Raw genomic sequence first — 18192 nt, forward strand, 5'->3', positions numbered from 1 at the left:
CACTGACGAGACGTCAATAAAGGTCAAAAGCGGTCTGGGTAGTGGCTTTTCCCTTAATGCATAGCATTATATATGTCTGCAAGGAGATGTGCTTTTGCATTATGGGAGATACTGAGACAAGAAGTGATGAGAGCTTGGTCCACCTTTATCATGAGATGCCTCAGTCCTGAACATACTTCAGTCGCAAACTTTGTTTGCTCACACTTGGATAAAGGATTAAACTAAATTTATTATAGTCCAACCAAGTGGGAAAAAACTTACTGCTACTAGTATTTTCACAGACATCCATGCCCACAGAGGGATTCGAATCTGCAGCCAAAAAGATGGAGCAAGCAATTGGTTTAGCTGGCACAACAAGATGCAGTATGATGGAACACAAACCTCCTGTGGTGGAAGCCTATCTTGTTCATGTTGAGTAATGTTGTCTACATTAATGTTGAGAAAAAATGTTAGTTCATATAGGATGGTTAGGCAAAGATTTACAGATGAAGTAACTTCGTGACTGAGCTACTTGTATATAGAGGCAGATGGCTTCATATCATACTATAGTATCCCATAAAGTTATTTCATATGTAATCTTTTGTTAGTTAATTTTATAGATTGTTGGCATTTTATAGATTCATGACAAAATTGTCTTTTGTCATGAATCCAAAAATCACTCCTCAATAAGTATTCTGTCATACAGTAAGAATTAATTTTTATTGTTCATACTAGTGATATTTGATTGGGATATAAAGCAATCCTCTGTTAATTTTCTTGGAGTTTGTTTACACTCAATTCCATAATTTATTACATTTGTGAAATAAAAAGCTTGAATGTGCTTTTTCTTGGCATCAGTTTTTCACCAGAAGTTCATTTTAACTTTACCTGGTATGGATACTTGAATGTTGGTTATTTATGTCTACATTTTGTTTAGTGGAATAAATCAGATATCTAAAGCTAATAATTAATCAACTTAATTTATTTAATTAATTAGATTATTAAGCCAATGTTTCACCAAGGCATCTTCACTGGCCCAAAGAGATATATTGAGCATGTGCATACAGGCATGCTAGTAGAAAGGCAAACTCAGACTGATTGCAATGGTGAATTCTTACAGTCCTAACTGGCACTCTATATGTGTGCAGTGATGGACATGTCACATGTGATCCTCAGAGACACTGACATCATGGTCGATTTTGATATAGCCTACCTATTCACTAATGTAACCCTTAAAGAAACCACAGAACTCATTCCAACTCTTTGTTCCCCCAGACATATCAGCCTTATTCACCTTCTTGATGCACTCTGGCTGTTTTACCTGCAAGAAAAACTTATAAGCAGATTGAAAGCACACCTATCAGCTCCCCCCCCCCTTCCTTGCTAATCTTTACATGGAATGTTTTGAAAACACAGCCCTAAACTGCAAACCCACAATATGGCTATGTTGACATATTCTCCATTTGGCCACATGAGAGAATCATTTAGAAACATTTCAGCAAGTGTTCATCACTGCACCCATTGCAATCAGTCTGTGTTTGCCTTCCTACTAGTGTGCCTGCATGCATGTGCTCCATATATCTCTTTATACCCATGTGAAGATTATATTACTAGGTTTGGACCTCAAATGTCTTATTAATTTTCCTCTATACTTCATGTGCCCATTAAATAATAAGACATTTTTTATGAGCATACTGTAAATAGAATTGAGCAAAAGAGTACATTTTAACTGCCAGTGTGCTCTTTCCAACAAGCAAAGCATTGCCATATCTTTATTAGTTCTTGTGTCAAAATTTTGAAAACTGAACAACAAGCAGTGATTGGTGATTAAATGTAGTTCTTCCAATATGACCCAGAAAAAAAAATGGAAACGCATAGAATGGTCATTGCTGACATCTCCAAGATAGCAAAAGGTTCATCTGCAGATGTATTGAGTCAAAACAATGGTATGCTGATTGTTTTCTTTGATATTCATGAAATGATTCATAAGAAATTGGTTACAGAGGGCCAAACAATTAACAATCGATACTATCTTGGTGTTATGCAATGTCTGAATCAATGCATGAGATGAGTGAGAATGTGAACAGTATCAACCCATTATAATGCAAAATTTTTGGCTGTTTTGTAGCCATTTTCAATATTATAGGAAAACAATTGCAAAAAAGAGAACATCAGTTCATTTGACAGTATGTGATATTATGGTCACCATCAGCTGCACAAGAATAGCCCTATCTGCATTAATAGATATCCAAAAATTTATAATTATTTATAAATAATTATTTATAATTATAAATAATTATTTATAAAATTATAAATAATTTTCCTCATCCATAGCCAAGTTAGCCAGTCTTGGGCGTGGTTTTTTCCCCAGTTTATTCTAGGGTTTTTCATCCCGCAAAGCAGGCAAACTGGCCTTGAGAACTCAACGCTACAGGCCATAGGATACACCGGGGCATAAGGCTGACCACCTTATCCTATAAACGGAGTGAGGTCCGATGATCAATGGACCCTCGACACCGCAAGGTAAAAGTGGGTATAAGGAAGATGATGATATAAATGTCCATGCGTTTAGCCTAGTGGCTTGCGCTTCGCAACAATATGCCTGAGGAAGAAGTGTCCTAGGTTCGATTCCCATCGCCGAAGTGAGGAGCTAAAGGATCTTCCTCAGCCATAGCCAAGTTAGCTGGTCTTGGGCACAAACAGCAGGGTTTTCTCCCCCAGTTTACTGGGGATTTTTCATCCTGCAAGCAGGCAAACCGGCCCCATGAACACAGGGATACAGCCAAGAATACTTAGAGGCATAGGGGTGACCATCCTATCCTCGTACTTCGGTTACGAAATCCAGACATGCTTGGAAGGTTGTGGGCCTTTAAGGCCTGTTAAAGCCATAGGGATAGGGGATTTATAAGCATTCCATTTAGGCTTTTATTTTTGTAGACAGAAGACTTCTTAAGCTTGCGCGGCAATAATTGAGCTTTGCGTTGTGTGTCGAAGGCCAATGCTTGCTCATCTAGTCAAAGCTATACCTTGGCTTGCTCAGTTGTAGGAGCTTCCAGGTCCTCACAGCAGCACTGTGATTTCATGCGCACGCATAGCCGTTTCATGTCGTCTCACTCTGTTGCTTAAACACAGGCCACATGCAGTCAACATAGCTCTAGCCGGTGAGCTTCAGCCAGCCTTTACAAGTGTGCGTGTTGCTTGGGAAGATTAAGTTACAACCAGCTTGTTATGATGATGTTATTGACCAGTTCATAAAGAAGAACCGTAGGGTATAATTTGTATTCAAGTAGCTAAATTGAAAAACATAGAATATCATTTGTAAAATAAATGTTGTATTTGTATGATTAAATGTACATAAATTTCTAAATATATAGTTTTAAATGGTCAATAATTCATTATTCCGCTAATCAGACTTCAATCACACCTCTCACTCCCTGAATGATAACGAGAGCAAGCATGAATTTCAAGACCAGCATTCGCCCCTGAGTATGAGTTCGTTTTTTATAGGCTGAAACTATAGATTACCATTTGGTTGACTTAGGTTGAGAACATCATTAACGAAAACGATTGCCTGAAACTTTCTCAATTTTGGGAAGTTATACTAACTAATGTGTTCTGTAAATTGTAATTAATTGTTTCTATTTAAAACTATTTTATTAACTAATTTATTTTATTCTAATTATTTTTGGATATCTATTAATGCAGATAGAGCTATTCTCCTGCAGCAGATAGTGCATATAATATCATATACTTTCAACTGAATTGATGTTCTCTTTTTGTTATTCTTTTCCTATAATCGTATTGAAAATGCTGAAAATTCTACAAATAAAAATATTTAAATTATTGTAAGTTATTCTGTTATTAATTAGTCCATTATTACTTCATTATAATGAATTCTTCCACTTACATATTGATTTTTAGATCAAAACAGTTGGCTGTTGCTACACAACAATGCATCCTTACATTGTGCATCAAACATGAACATTTTCTTCTTTTGGATCCATAACAGTGCTTGAATATCCACCAAATTTGGCACTGACTGTGTTTTTGTGTTCCCAAAATTGCAAGCAAACTTCAAATGATTTTTTAAAAAAATTCAGTGGAGGTCATCCATAAGAGTGTGACTGCCAAGCTCAATGCTGTCCCTTTAGAAGTCTTACCAGTGATGTTTCAAAAATGTATAAGAATGATATAAACATTGTATTAAGGGGAGATTATACTGAATATAAATAAATTATTCATCTTCCTGTAGCTGCCTTTATTTTTGTCCCATTGTTTAACTGATACAGTGTGCGTGTGTGTTACTTGAAACAAGAAAGAAAAATTAATTGATGATATGATATTACATGTTATTTTTCACAGTAAACAGTCCCCCCCCCCCCCCATTAGACATGGATTTTGTTGTTGCTATGAACTGCTTTTTTCAGGATATGAGATACAAGGTCATTAGGTAAAAACTAGAGTATAAGGAATTAATGTATCAACCAGTTATTATTATTACATGATACCTCCATGGAATTGTAGGACTCATTGTGGGAGGCAACTGTATACTACAAAATACAACTAGATGATCCAGATCCACCATCTCTACTATACAGTGTTTTTGTCTGTTAACTGCATGTGTTGTCCACCTGTTTTCAGAGAGGAAAAACCCTGCTTGTCTGTTTTGAGACTGGCTAACTCACCTTCATTTTAAAAATGCTTAGGGATTCCTGAGCATTTTTAAAATGAAGGTGAAATTTTAAAATGTTAGGAATCCCTGTAGGGATTCCTAATATGAGCAAAATTGAACCCAGGTCTTTTCCAGTTGAAGGGCATGTATCATTATTCCAGCTGTGCAACAAAAATGTCATTCAATAATAAATACAGAACAACACAAAAAATATTTAAGTCCGTTAGGTAACAAGAATGATTCAACAGACAAAGCTAGAAAATACTTAATGTGCAACTCACCCCTACCTATGAAGGTGACATGAAAAAGAATTCATAGAAGTTAGGTTTAACATTCTACACTGCAAAGGAGAAATATAATAATGTTATCTGGGATTAATGAAAAAGCCATACATTATATACAGAGTTATTATATGAAAATTCAAAGAGCATTAGAAATATGTATTTCAACATAGTGTGATAAAAACCAAGGGATGGTTTGTGATCTGCACAAGATCAAATAAAGATGAAGTGGATTATGAGAGATTGTGTGCTAAACCTAATGAACACTACATCACATGAGGTGCATGTGTTAAGTATTTTTGGACATTAACCGTCACAGGATAAATGATTCTTGTAACCTATTAATGAACTTGTATATTTTAGCTGGTCTGGTTGGCCAAGTGGTTAGCGTATCTGCTCTCCAGCCAAAAGGCTGCGGGTTTGAATCAAGCTGTGGGCATGAATGTTTGTGATTGTCTGCGAAAATATAGTGGTGGTGGTGGACAGTAGATGGTGTTGTTGTAGATGATGATGGTAGTTGCGGTTGGTAGTTTGCTGTAGAGAATTGATTGCATTAACTTTTAACTTCATAAACAAAAACTGCAACCCAGATCCAGAAGAAGCTGGATCTGGGTTGCAGTTATAGAGTGAAACAAGCAAAACATAAGGAAAATGCCATGTAATGTTATATTTTCATGGACTACAACCTACAGCAGCTTGAAAACGAAAGTTCCTAGTTCCAAACCGTGCTGACATTGTTCAGGTGTTTTATATTTTAATATTCTTAAGCCTTAGGGCATTCCTTTAAAAGGAATGTCCTTTTAAAGGAATGCTGTGCTAAAAGAAATTCACTATAGCAAACTCTCCACTATAACAAATCATTATCTTGTTCTCTGAGTTTGCTGTAGAGAATTGATTGCATTAACTTTTAACTTCATAAAAAAAAAAAAAACAGAATAGTAAAAATAACATTTTATAGCCATATTGAAAGTTTCATTAAGTAGTATAGTGCTCTTCTTTTCTGCTCCAAAATTTCCCAAATTAATTTTTACTGTATATGGAATATTTCAAGCAATTTTTTTTTTTTCTTTTTCAAATTAGAAAGTTGTTCACAATAACAAATTTTTGGAATGTGTGAAATATTCTTTATTTTATCATGTTTTAAAAATTACATTTGTAATTTTTTTCCTCTCCTTATATTTTAGGCTGTTTCCAGGTCTATTAATCTTCCCTATGATAATATCTGTTACTTTTGTATATATCTTATCAAGAAAATTGACAATGAAATTTCTGGTGAGTATAAATGTTCATATCGTTATATTATGGTGTTTTAAGGATTTCGTTATTGAAGGGTGGGGAAATTTTTAAAGGCGTTTAAATTTACTTTTTCTACTAATATCTATAAACATGTTATCAACTACAAAACAATTCATTTGACTGACACCAATAAACAATTTTCCAAAATGTGAATTAACTTTATTTTGGTTTATTTTTACCCATAATGCTAGCTTGATTTCACTGTTCATCCATCTCATTCCCTCCTCTATTTATTTGCTTATCTTTTGCTGTGCAGTAATGCATTGCTTGTATCAGATACTGTCTTATCAGTTCCTGTGCACTGTCACATCTTTTCTGCAAAGCTCATCAACTCAGCGTGTTGATGCTAGTTGACTCTGGAGCTTCTCATAATTACCTATCTTATAATTCCACATATACACTTTCTAGACAACCTTTTCCTGTTTGACCATCTTCCAGACCGATACTTCATGATCACTGTCACCAACAGGTGGCAGTGTTGATATCTCATGTAGTTGTGAATGAGTCAACTGTATCCTGTGAGGATATCACCAAATCCGACACACAAGAACGTCATATTGCTTCCATCACGTGCTGCTTAAGAGAATTATCCCTCAAAAACTCAACAGATTCACTCTTCTTGTTTCCATACACTAGCTCTTCCTTCCAGTCCACATTCTATAATTAAAATCTCCCGTTATGATCACCTTCCTTTTACATATCCAACTAATTTGTCAAATACATTCCACAATCAGTGCTTCCCACATTCCCCGGCCTATAACAACATCCTATTGGATAGACTATTTTATTGATTTTAACTTCACACCAAACAGCTTCAAAATTTTCAGATGTGCTACTATTTTCTACTTTCACTCTTAAAGATGCAATTCCTCTGCTTTTATTGATAGCATTCACCTTCCTATCCTTTTGGAAAATTCTATATTCTCACATTTCTATTTTGGACAGTTCAGACAACACCAAACAAACTCATAAACCTGTCCCTCTTTATTTTTTATATTTTTTATATTAGTATTCTAGCTGGTATAGTACATCTCTCTCTCTCTGATCTGACTGTCCTGTTTCCCCCAATCCTGACCACTTTCCCAATGACACTATTATTTTTCATCTCTTCAACTTCAAATTCTTTTCCATATTTCTTGTCTCACCATCCAAATCATTTGTGCCTACCACTACTACACCCATCCTGATGCCTGTTCCTACCTTCCATGTAAGGCATCAGATATTCATTTCAATCTACCACCTGGAAAACATGTTTTATGCACTTTGTTACCATACAAAACCACCCTATCATCCTTTGATGTTTGCTTCTTCTTATTAGTTTCCTTCTCATTCACATGAGTGAATCAATTCTTTAGATGTCTAGTTACTACCTCTATACATTTAACTGCACTCTTTGTTTTCATCATCTCTTGTCTAAGCTCTTTCTCTTCATTTCTGTTATCATCACAAGCACTTTCATTCATTTTCTGATCACCTTTGGTGATACTATTCTCATTTTTGGATGTCTTTCATTGTACTTCTCACACAATACTTTCCTTTTTATATAACCTAATAGTTCATAAATCTTCAAATTTTTTGATGTATACGTGTAATAACACTGGCCAACAAAAAAAAATTTTTTTTTCTGCTGATTATGATCTGACACTTGTTTTTTACTAATTTCGGTGCGCTAATTTCAAATATCAAACCCATTTTTCTCTATCATGTCAGGTTTTGTCTCTATGGCATTTTCTTTTTGCTATTTTGTAAGTTTTTGATAGTTTTAAGGAGGCAGTACTATTTAGAGGATCAAAAAAATCGATTTTTTTTAATATTTTCTGAAAGTATGTACTTTTAAAAATCTGTTCCTAACTTTTTATCAAGAAATTCGAAAAATTCCCAAAGATATAGCCTATTATTCAAAGCGGTGCGCAGATCAGAATCTGAGTGCTCACCGCTCTCGCTTGTTAGTAAACAAATAAATGCGTAAGAACCTGCAACGGCACGTACTGGTGCTTTGAATGTGAGAGAGGCCGATAACCAACCTAATACATTTAGGTGATGAAAAGTAGGCGATGACAACTGCCTAAAACAAATGAATGCTATATGCGTCATAGCAGACAAAGAACGATCGAAATCAGTCAATTGTTAATCGATCGTGAAAGTATGATGAGCGCTTATAACGTTTCAATGAAGTCTCTGGTTTTTTTTTGTCTTGTTAATTGCGTGTTAGTCGGCATTGAAGAAAGAACGTTATGTCTACTACTCAAAATTGTGTCAATAGTGTAGATTCCTTCTGCTACATTTGTGGCAGCTTTACTGTTCCCAGTCAAAGGACAAATATCACTGATTTCGTTAAGAAAGTGTACTCTGCATACTTTGATGTAAAAATTGCAGATCAGGACAAGTCATGGGCTCCAAATAAAGTGTGTAAGTCGTGTAGAAAATTTACGACAGTGGAGCAAGGGAAAACGCCAAAAATTAGCTTTTGGCATTCCAGTGATTTGGCGTGAACCGAAAAATTACATAGATGATTGCTATTTTTGTTTAGTTCAGACTTCTGGTTATGATAAGAAGAATAAGAAAAAAATTATGTATCCAAATCTCGACTCAGCAATTCGGCCAGTTGCTCATTCCAATGAAATAGCCGTGCCAATTTAAAAAGGACTTCCTTTACTTGAGAACGAGCATGATCGGGATATGCCAGATGTTCTTGAGGAGCAAGACCTGGATGTTGATTTAGACAATGAAAATTTAATTTCTAGTTCTGGACCGCAACATTTTACTCAATCGGAATTGAATGACTTAGTAAGAGATTTGGGCCTATCAAAAGAATCATTGGAATTGTTAGCATCAAGATTAAATGAAAAAAACTTACTGGAGCAAGATATGAAGATAACTTTTTATCGTAGCAGGGAAAGTAATCTTGTACAATATTTTAAACACGACAGTGGGTTTGTTTACTGTAACAATGTGTCAGGTTTACTAACTGAAATGAGTGTTGTACAATATCATCCAAAAGAGTGGCATTTATTTATCGACAGTTCAAGCAGAAGTCTCAAGTGTGTCTTACTACACAATGGGAATGTATATGGCTCAATTCCTATTGGCTATTCAGTCCACTTAAAGGAAACATATGAGGACATTAAAAAGGTTCTGAAGTTATTAAAATATACAGACCATAACTGGATCATCTGTGTGGATCTTAAAATGGTGAACTTTTTACTTGGCTTTCAAAGAGGATATACAAAGTTTCCATGTTTTCTATGCTTCTGGAATGGTCGAGCTAGAAACCAACACTGGAGTCAGAAACATTGGCCTCTTAGAACATCCTTAAATGTTGGAGAACAGAATGTTGTAAATCAACCTTTAATCAACAGAGAAAAAATCATTTTTCCACCTCTACACATCAAACTAGGTCTTATGAAGCAGTATGTTAAAGCTTTAGATTTACAAGGTGACTGTTTCCAATACATATGTGAAAAATTTCCACGACTTAGTTATGAAAAAATTAAAGCCGGTGTATTTGATGGACAGCAAATTAGAACTTTAATGAGAGACCCAAATTTCATCAACTCTATGAACGAAATTGAGAAAGAGGTCTGGACTTCATTTACAATGGTTACGAATAATTTTCTTGGAAAAAAAAAGCATGCAATTACAAAGTTCTAGTGGAAACAATGCTTGAAAATTTCCAGCGCCTAGGTTGCAACATGAGATAAAGCTTAATTTCCTATACAGTCATCTTGATAGATTTCCCAAGAATTTAGGTGCTGTAAGCGATGAACAAGGCGAAAGATTTCATCAAGACTTAAAAACTATGGAAGATCGGTACCAAGGAAGATGGGATTCTCACATGATGGCTGACTACTGTTGGAGTATTCAAAGGGATTGCCAAACAGAACACACAGCAAAAATTGCTACAAACAAAAATTTATTCCCTGAAACTTGTGTAAGTAAAATTGTTATTTTTTTATAAATATTCTTGTAATTTTTAATGAATATTGTTAAGTAGTTATGTATCTAATTATCGGCCTCTCTCGCATTCAAAGCGCCAGTATGTGCTGTTGCAGTTTCTTACGCATTTATTCGTTTACTAACAAGCGAGAGCAGTGAGCGCTCCAATTCTGATCTGCGCACCGCTTTGAATAATAGGCTATATCTTCGGGAATTTTTCGAATTTCTTGATAAAAAGTTAGGAACAGATTTTTAAAACTACATACTTTCAGAAAATAATATTAAAAAATCGATTTTTTTGATCCTCTAAATAGTACTGCCTCCTTAAAACTATCAAAAACTTACAAATTAGCAAAAATAAAATGCCATAGAGGAAAAACCTGACATGATAGAGAAAAATGGGTTTGATATTTGAAATCAGTGCACCCAAATTAGTAAAAAACAAGTCTCATATAAAAGTCAGCAAAAATTGTGTTGGACAGTGTAATTTTTGCATCATATCCACTGCAAAAATTCCAGGGAAAAACTTGTTCACAAATACTTTAAATTCAGTTTATATGCACCTTTAACATTCTACTTGGTTCTTTGAATTGTTCATCTGAACTCATTTTTGCTATTTGAGGACCCACAAAAACCCACAAGAATAGGGAATCAGCATGATTCCATAACAGGTCAACTATATAAGACAGAAACCATCATAGGACAGTGTTATTTATGCTTGCTCTCATTGTTACAACATGGAATGTTTGTGTTATACTGAAATGTTATATAATTAATAATAAATAAATTACTTTATTTTTGTATATAAATGTTACAGTTGAAAGACAACTTCAGGATTTTGAGGCACCATACTTATCACTTCAAGCAGCTGGAAGTGGTCATTATCTTGTAATACGTAAAAGGTAAGTTTTTAATTTATTTATTTTTTTTATTGCAGCCTTATATGTAATATTACATTTTATCCTTCCTTTGTCCACTAATGGACCAAGCCCTATCCATCTGAAACACAACCCATACCATTACAAAGCTTACACCAAACTTGACAGATGGAATGATGCAGTCCTGCTGGAACTGTTCCCTGGGTAAATCTCCAGATACAAACACAACCATCAGAGGAGAACATTTGGAAGCATGATTTGGTGTAAAAGACACTAATCCAAACATTAATTGGCATTGACGGGTGGGGATGATGTGTGGCAGCAGCTTTACCCTGGTAATCTAAGGCATAAACTCTCTGTGGACAGTTCTAGTGCTCACAGATATCCCTGCAGCATTTTCTAGGTTGACTGTAAGCTCTACTTGCCGATACGTGCGGAATGTTTGAACATTCCAAGACAGAGCTCGTTGATCTCAGTGAGAGAGAGTGTTTGTGGCTTCCCATTGCATTTTCTCCTGTGGTAACATCAACTTTCCATCTATGAGTGCATAAGCAATGGTGGATTTCAGTATACTGAGATGAGTAGCATGTTAGAGATTTAATGGAGTATTGACCGCACTAAGAAAGGATCAAAAACCATTTTTAATTCTTCCAATATTTTGTCTCAGTCACTGAGAGATCTTCAGGGAGTACAATTAACACTTGTAACACACAGGCATGAAGGCAACACAATACTTAATGAAATACATGGGTGACTCTAAAGTCCTGTCTAGGTGGTGCACCCTCTATAAGCATTTGTAGGCAGCCTAGATGTAAACTGGGACCTCTGATGATTATTGTTTCCCAAATTTTGGGAAGTTTTATGCATCCGTATTTGTTTAAATTAGGTTGATTTCTGAGTGCCGCTGCAGATTCCAAACACAGTTCTTTCCTTTATGGTGGAGCATGGTGGTTTTCTTCCAGAAGATCCTGTGTGTTGTATCCAATACATGGTCTGCAGGGCCAGATGGACCATAGTCGTAATTGCATATGTAAGATTTGTGTTCATTAAATGGATAGCAGCTGATCTGCCTGTCTTTCTGAAGTAAGCCAACTTGCAGGCACAGGTTATAGGAGATATACTCTGGACACTGAGAGAGAGGAGGGAGCTGAACTTTTTAAGGATGGATAAGGGTAGAAAGTTTCTGGTGGGCTTAAAAGCTGTATAGTTGTACTTTAAAAAAGTTGGTCTTTCTTAAAGACCTGACTATTTTTTCTAATGTGCCCCTGAGTGCTTTTAAGTGCTGTAACCATTGGATAGGAAGGTGTTGTGTATATGGTCGAGTTCTGTTGAAAGAGAGGTTCCACTGGAACAAAAATTATAGGCTCTATTGGTTAGTTTTAATGATACCATATTGTTGAGAAGGGGGGGAAGTCTAGGAAGGGTAAACTATTATTATTTTCCTTTTCCATCGTAAACTGGATTCTTGGATATAGGCTATTGAGGTGACTGAGGGAGGAGTCTAATGTGTCTGGTCCATGAGGCCAAATAGAGAACACATCATCTACATATCTTAGCCAGATAGAAGGTTTGAGAGGGGCTGAACCTATGGCTCATTTTTCAAAATTTTCCATGTAAAAATTGGCAAGTGTGGTGAGAAGGGGGAACCCATAATGGTTCCCTCCATCTGTTTGTAAATTTTGTTCTTCCAAGAAAAATAACTAGAATTGATGGCAAAGGAAAAGAGACCTAAGATATCAGAATAAAAAATTTTTCTTTTTGATATCTTAAATCTCTGCTATAAGAGCTATAAGATTTTTAACATTAGATGCATTTAGTGCTGCTGTTGTAGTATAATATGTAAAATCTCTGTTATCTTCCCACAAAAATGTCACTACACTGAGACTTAAACATTAGTTTAAGTCTCAGTGTAGTACAGGTGATTGTTTGTTGCTAGTTGTAATGTTCACTTCAGTGTCATGGCTGACATTAAACAAAAAATTTATTCAATCTTCAGTATGCCTCTAACAGGCACTTAAGCTCCCACAACACCTTGCCAAGCATTCTTGGACTGCACAACCGCAACTCGAGGATAAGGTGTTTGGCCCTGTGCCTCCGGGTGTGTCCTATATCTGGATGCGTGTGTTCATAGGGCTGGTTTGCCTGTTCTGGGAGACGAAAAACCCGAGTTTCCAGGTGAAAAAAAAACCCTATCTACGTATGAGACCAGCTAACTCACCTTTCACCGAAAGCGACCAGATGCACGGGAATCGAACCCAGGTCTTTCCGACCAAAGGGCTTTGTCTATACCGACTGAGCTATGGAGGCTCACTATATAGGATTATATATGGTTAAACTATACCTCTAGAGGTGGGGGGGGGGGTATAGAGGATAATATAACACTACTACATGATTAAGTTCACAATATTACTAACTTTATATCACCAGTTTTCCTCCAAATTAGTGTTATTTATCAAGACCCCACTACTGTCAGATCTTATTTTGGTCTTCTAATGCAATGCTTCCCAAACTTCTGGATGTCAGGGCCCCCTTTGCAAAAATTAAAATATTTCATGGCCCCCCTCGAAAAAAATCGTAATAGAGAGATATATTATTATAATATTTATTGTATTTATATTCAATACAAAACATACACAGCGAATATTGCAAAAATCAAATGCATATATTACATTTTTTGCCTCTTACGTTTGGTTCTGAAGACGATGTGGGCTGTTCTGGTAAAATATGAAATACTGTCCTTTTTTTTTTTGAGTCTGTTTCTGCTTCTTCTGATTGTTCGCGGGAATTTTTTTTATTTTTTATCAGCCACTTATCCATCTCAGGGTTAAATTTTTTAACGTAGAATAGGTCAAATAATATCACCACTTACCGATACTGGCACACCACAGACTGATAACATGAAATTAGTGAATATTACCTGAATGAGGGAATCCCCGGACCAGGAACATTTTTCTCTTTTGTGACTTTTCTCCCTTTACGGTAATTAAGCCTAACGCGAAACAGACAGCAAAGGCAGGTTATTAAAATGTGCATATGATTGGTGCGGTATTAACAAAAGATCGCGCAACCGAAAGATAAAAGCATAGCTGACAATTGAGTTGAAATGCTAACTCTCTTCAACCGAATTCCATATGTGAAACTGCCATAACATTCATTATATATATATATATTACTTAGTTTTAACACTTTTACAAATTTTAACACGTTCGGTTGAATTTTATTGTTGCCTTGGGAAATCGAACTTGCACACATCTAACAATAGTTTTTAGTTAGATACTGTGTTTGCCCATGCAACATATGGTTTTGCTTGAGTCTATATATACAGCATAGTTTCTGTATGAGGGGACATGTAATTCATTAATTAGTGTGTTTTTACCCCAGTTGTCTCTAATTGCACTATTTGTTGAGAAATATATTACACAGACTGCTCATACCTTATTCACTGGAATAATAAAAGTACTTGTTTTTATTGCCTCTGCAGTATAGTGGATGTTAGGGAAGGGTGTTGTTTACCACTGCAAGCGAGTTACTATCTCCCCACATGAACTTGTTTAAGCTGTTTTTCATGTGTGAAGTATATGCGAAACTTTTATTGGTAACAGAAAACTAGCTGGGATGACAGTGATAATATAAAACGAGTTTTGATATGTATATAAAGTCAATATCAACAGTACCTGATTACGAACGCCTGATGAAAGGGACAGGAAGATTTGGAGCTTCCCTGGAGAGCATTCGAAGTAAATACAATTAACCACTGTTTTGAAATGAAACATATGAATAAGCAATATTTACTAATATTCATTAAGCGCCGAAATACGCAGGAAGCAAAGTTTGTGAACCAACACCGATGTGTGAATTTTTCCATTAAAATATAAAAAATAACAAAAAAGAAATAATAAATAATAAAAGTTAAATACGTTTCTTTTAAAATAAAAAAATCTACTTAGTCTTAAAACATTTTAAATTTGTTTTCATTATTTCACGGCCCCCAAGGGGGCCGCGGCCCACAGTTTGGGAAGTGCTGTTCTAATGTACTCACAACAAAATAAATGTTACCTGGATTTTTGTCTCCTTGTGGGTCTTTTCTGGTCATTCTGTTATCATGCACTTGTTTTGCTAATCTTTACCTCCAATTCTATTTAATTGAATATGCCACCTTATATTAGCTTTGCACATACCTTCTTCAGTGTTAATAATGCCAAGCTGCTTTGTAATATCTTTATTTTTAATAAGATTTTGATCCTTCATGCTATCTCTTTACTTCCCTAATTTTTCTTAGGACCTTCATCTCTGGTCTCTATTCTTTGATGAAGTCTTATTTCTAATCCAGATCTCAGATCCATAAGTTTCAGTTGGTTTGAACACTGTCTTGTATACTGCTATTAAGTGTTTTGGTTAACCGTTCTTTGAAATGTGATCCATATAGATGATAAATAAGAACAGAGATAGTGTATGTGTTTGTGTGTAATCTTGTCTTACATCTGATTTTGCTTCATTTTTCTGTACTTTCTTCAGTTCTCACTGATAGTTTGTAATTAAAATATAAACTATATGGGGAGAAGGTCTGATATAATCACAAGAAAAAACATAAGAGTATGAGGATATAAGAATATGTTACCTTCATAACTCTGCTACTAGCATGTTCTTTCTTGTGGTTATATCAGTTGTTTTAATGTCATTTTTGTCAAGGTGTTTATCAGAACTTTCCAGCCCCCCCCCCCCATATAATTTGTAGTGTGGTGTGTTTACTCTATGCAACTGTAATGTTTTGAACAGTTTCTCTTGGAACCTTGTCAAAAATGATATGTGGATGATTCAGAATTTTTATATACTTTTTTTTTTTTTTTTTTTTTGTTCTGTGAAAATAGTCCTATTTATTTATTCTGTTATATCATCAGAAACAAAGGAGTAAAGTTTGTTGCCTTGGTTAGTATATTGGGACCTCATATTGTAGGCATTAGTGAGAACTGGCTATGAAGCAGACATACTAACTGCTATTGAGTGCAAAAGGTACAGTTTTTTAGGAAGGATAGGCAGGAGAGGAGGGCATGCTGCTAATGATATCAGATGACTTGAATCCAGTTAGATTTGAGAACCACGACTGCAATTCTAGTAACAGTTTTTCATGTGGAAGTGAGTTTGAAACCATCTGGTGCAAGGTGGATTCTAATAAGATTAAATACATAATGGGGTGTTGTTACAGACTTGATGGGTTGGTTGCTAGTGTGATGAAATCCCCAAGTAAATACGATAGGTGTGAAAAGAGCAATCATAAGGAAAGGATATATGTGGATTATAATGCTGGTGATTATGACAACTTTGAGCTGTAACATGGAACGAGGCGTTGAGCAGTAAGGAAATAAGTGCTGCATGGGAACTTACAAAGAAATACATAACAGCATCGATGTACGAATGTATCCCAAAGGCAAAAAGGCTGAATAAGGCAGGTATAAAATGGATGAATGTCGAGCTTAAGAAGGAAATCTGGAAGAAAGTACTTTGGAGGAAGTACAAGATGAACAATGGTAATCAGTCACATGAAGAATATAAAGAACAAGCCAGGAGAGTGACTCAGTAAGTAAGGAAAACAGAAGTAGAGTATGAGCAGAAATTGGCACATCAGACTAAGAAAAACTCTAGAGAGTTTTTTAGATATGTGTAGCAAGTAGAAGGAAGAATGATCATGGAAAGATGAACTTAAGGGATGAAAGTGGTAGAATGGTAACTGCTGCAGAAGACATTGTTGAGGTATTCAGTGATCAATTTATAAGGGTGTTTCGTCCTGATCAGGGTGGAATCATGAGGAACTTAAGTGTAGAGGACATAGGAGAGGATAGCTTAATTGTGAGTGAGCAGGAGGTATTTGAGGAAATAAATAACCTTGATGTTAATAAGGCGATAGGATTTGATGACATATCACCATGCATCTTAAGGGAATGTTCCAGGGAACTGGCAGTAGCATTGGCATGCTACTGCCAGTTCCCTGGAACATTCCCTTTGCAAGGGAGTGGAAGGAGGGTAAAATTGTTCCACTGCATAAAGGTGGTGATAAGGCTGTAGCTTCAAATTATAGGTCAGTCTGTATATCTGGAGTTGTGGTGAAGATCCTAGAGAGATTGGTGAGAAGTAGGTTACAGAAATGGGTTGATAACAGCAGTATTCTCTGTGGTTATCAGCATGGGTTTGTTAAGAGGAAATCATGTTTCACTAACTTACTTATGTACTATAACAAGGTGACAAATACCTTGGACAAGGGAAATGCATATACAGTGATGTACTTGGATTTTGCGAAGGCTTTTGATGGACTGCCACAAGACAAGCTCTTAAATAAATTGAAACAGATGGGATTGGATAACAGACTTCTGTGTTGGATCAGTGATTGCTGTCGGATAGGCATCAGAAAGTTGTATATGGGGATGCAGTATCTGGAAAGAGAAAGATCACCAGTGGTGTGCCACAGGGGTCAGTTTTGGGGCCACTGTTGTTGAATTTGTATGTTAATGATATTGGGTTGGGTTTAACTAGTCATATCCAGCTGTTTGCAGATGATGCAAAACTGGGGAGAGCAATGCACAGTCAGGCTGATGTTAATGCCTTACAAGAGGACTTGAATAGATTGCATGAATGGGCTGGTAAGTGGAACTGTCAGTTCATTGTTGCCAAGTATAAGATTTTGAGATTTGGTAAGGGGTGGGGTGAGAGGGGGGAACCCATGGCGGTTCCCTCTATCTGCTTGTAGATTTTGTTCTTCCAAGAGAAATACCCAGAGTTGATGGCAAAGGAAAAGAGATCTAAGATGTCAGAGGGAAAAACGTTTTCTAAGAGAGATAAAGTGTCAGTTAAGGGAATATTGGTAAACAAAGAGGGGATATCAAAGCTTACTAATATGTCTGTATCATTCAAGAGGTTAAATTTTCTGTGAGAGCTTTAAAGTGGGTCGAGTTTTTTATATAGGAAGCGGAATTTCCGATGAGGGGGCGGGGGACAGAGAGTTGGCCAGCTGTTTAGACAGTCTGTAACAAGGTGCATTGGTGGCATCTACTATAGGTCTGAGTGGGGAATTGGGTTTGTGGATTTTTGGTAAACCATATATTCGGGGGGGGGGGGTTAAGTTTTTTCGTGACGTCAGGGGGTTCAGGAGGTTACTTTT

At 36.0% G+C, this 18192-nt stretch overlaps 1 protein-coding gene across 1 annotated transcript in view; it reads left to right on the forward strand.

Moving 5' to 3' along the window:
* LOC150107023 (sorting nexin-17-like) overlaps window positions 1-18192 on the forward strand; it is a 206827-nt gene that overhangs the window by 84751 nt on the left and 103884 nt on the right. Inside the window, exons 5-6 of the mRNA XM_090392897.1 lie at window positions 6117-6204; window positions 10982-11066. Coding sequence (XP_090249023.1) covers window positions 6117-6204; window positions 10982-11066 — 173 coding nt within the window. The remainder of the gene's footprint in view (window positions 1-6116; window positions 6205-10981; window positions 11067-18192) is intronic.

The sequence above is a fragment of the Typopeltis vanoorti genome, chromosome 5 (assembly GCF_054136105.1).
Source record: "Typopeltis vanoorti isolate ZY-2024b chromosome 5, IOZ_Tvanoo_1.0, whole genome shotgun sequence".
Classification (NCBI taxonomy): Eukaryota; Metazoa; Arthropoda; class Arachnida; order Uropygi; family Thelyphonidae; genus Typopeltis; species Typopeltis vanoorti.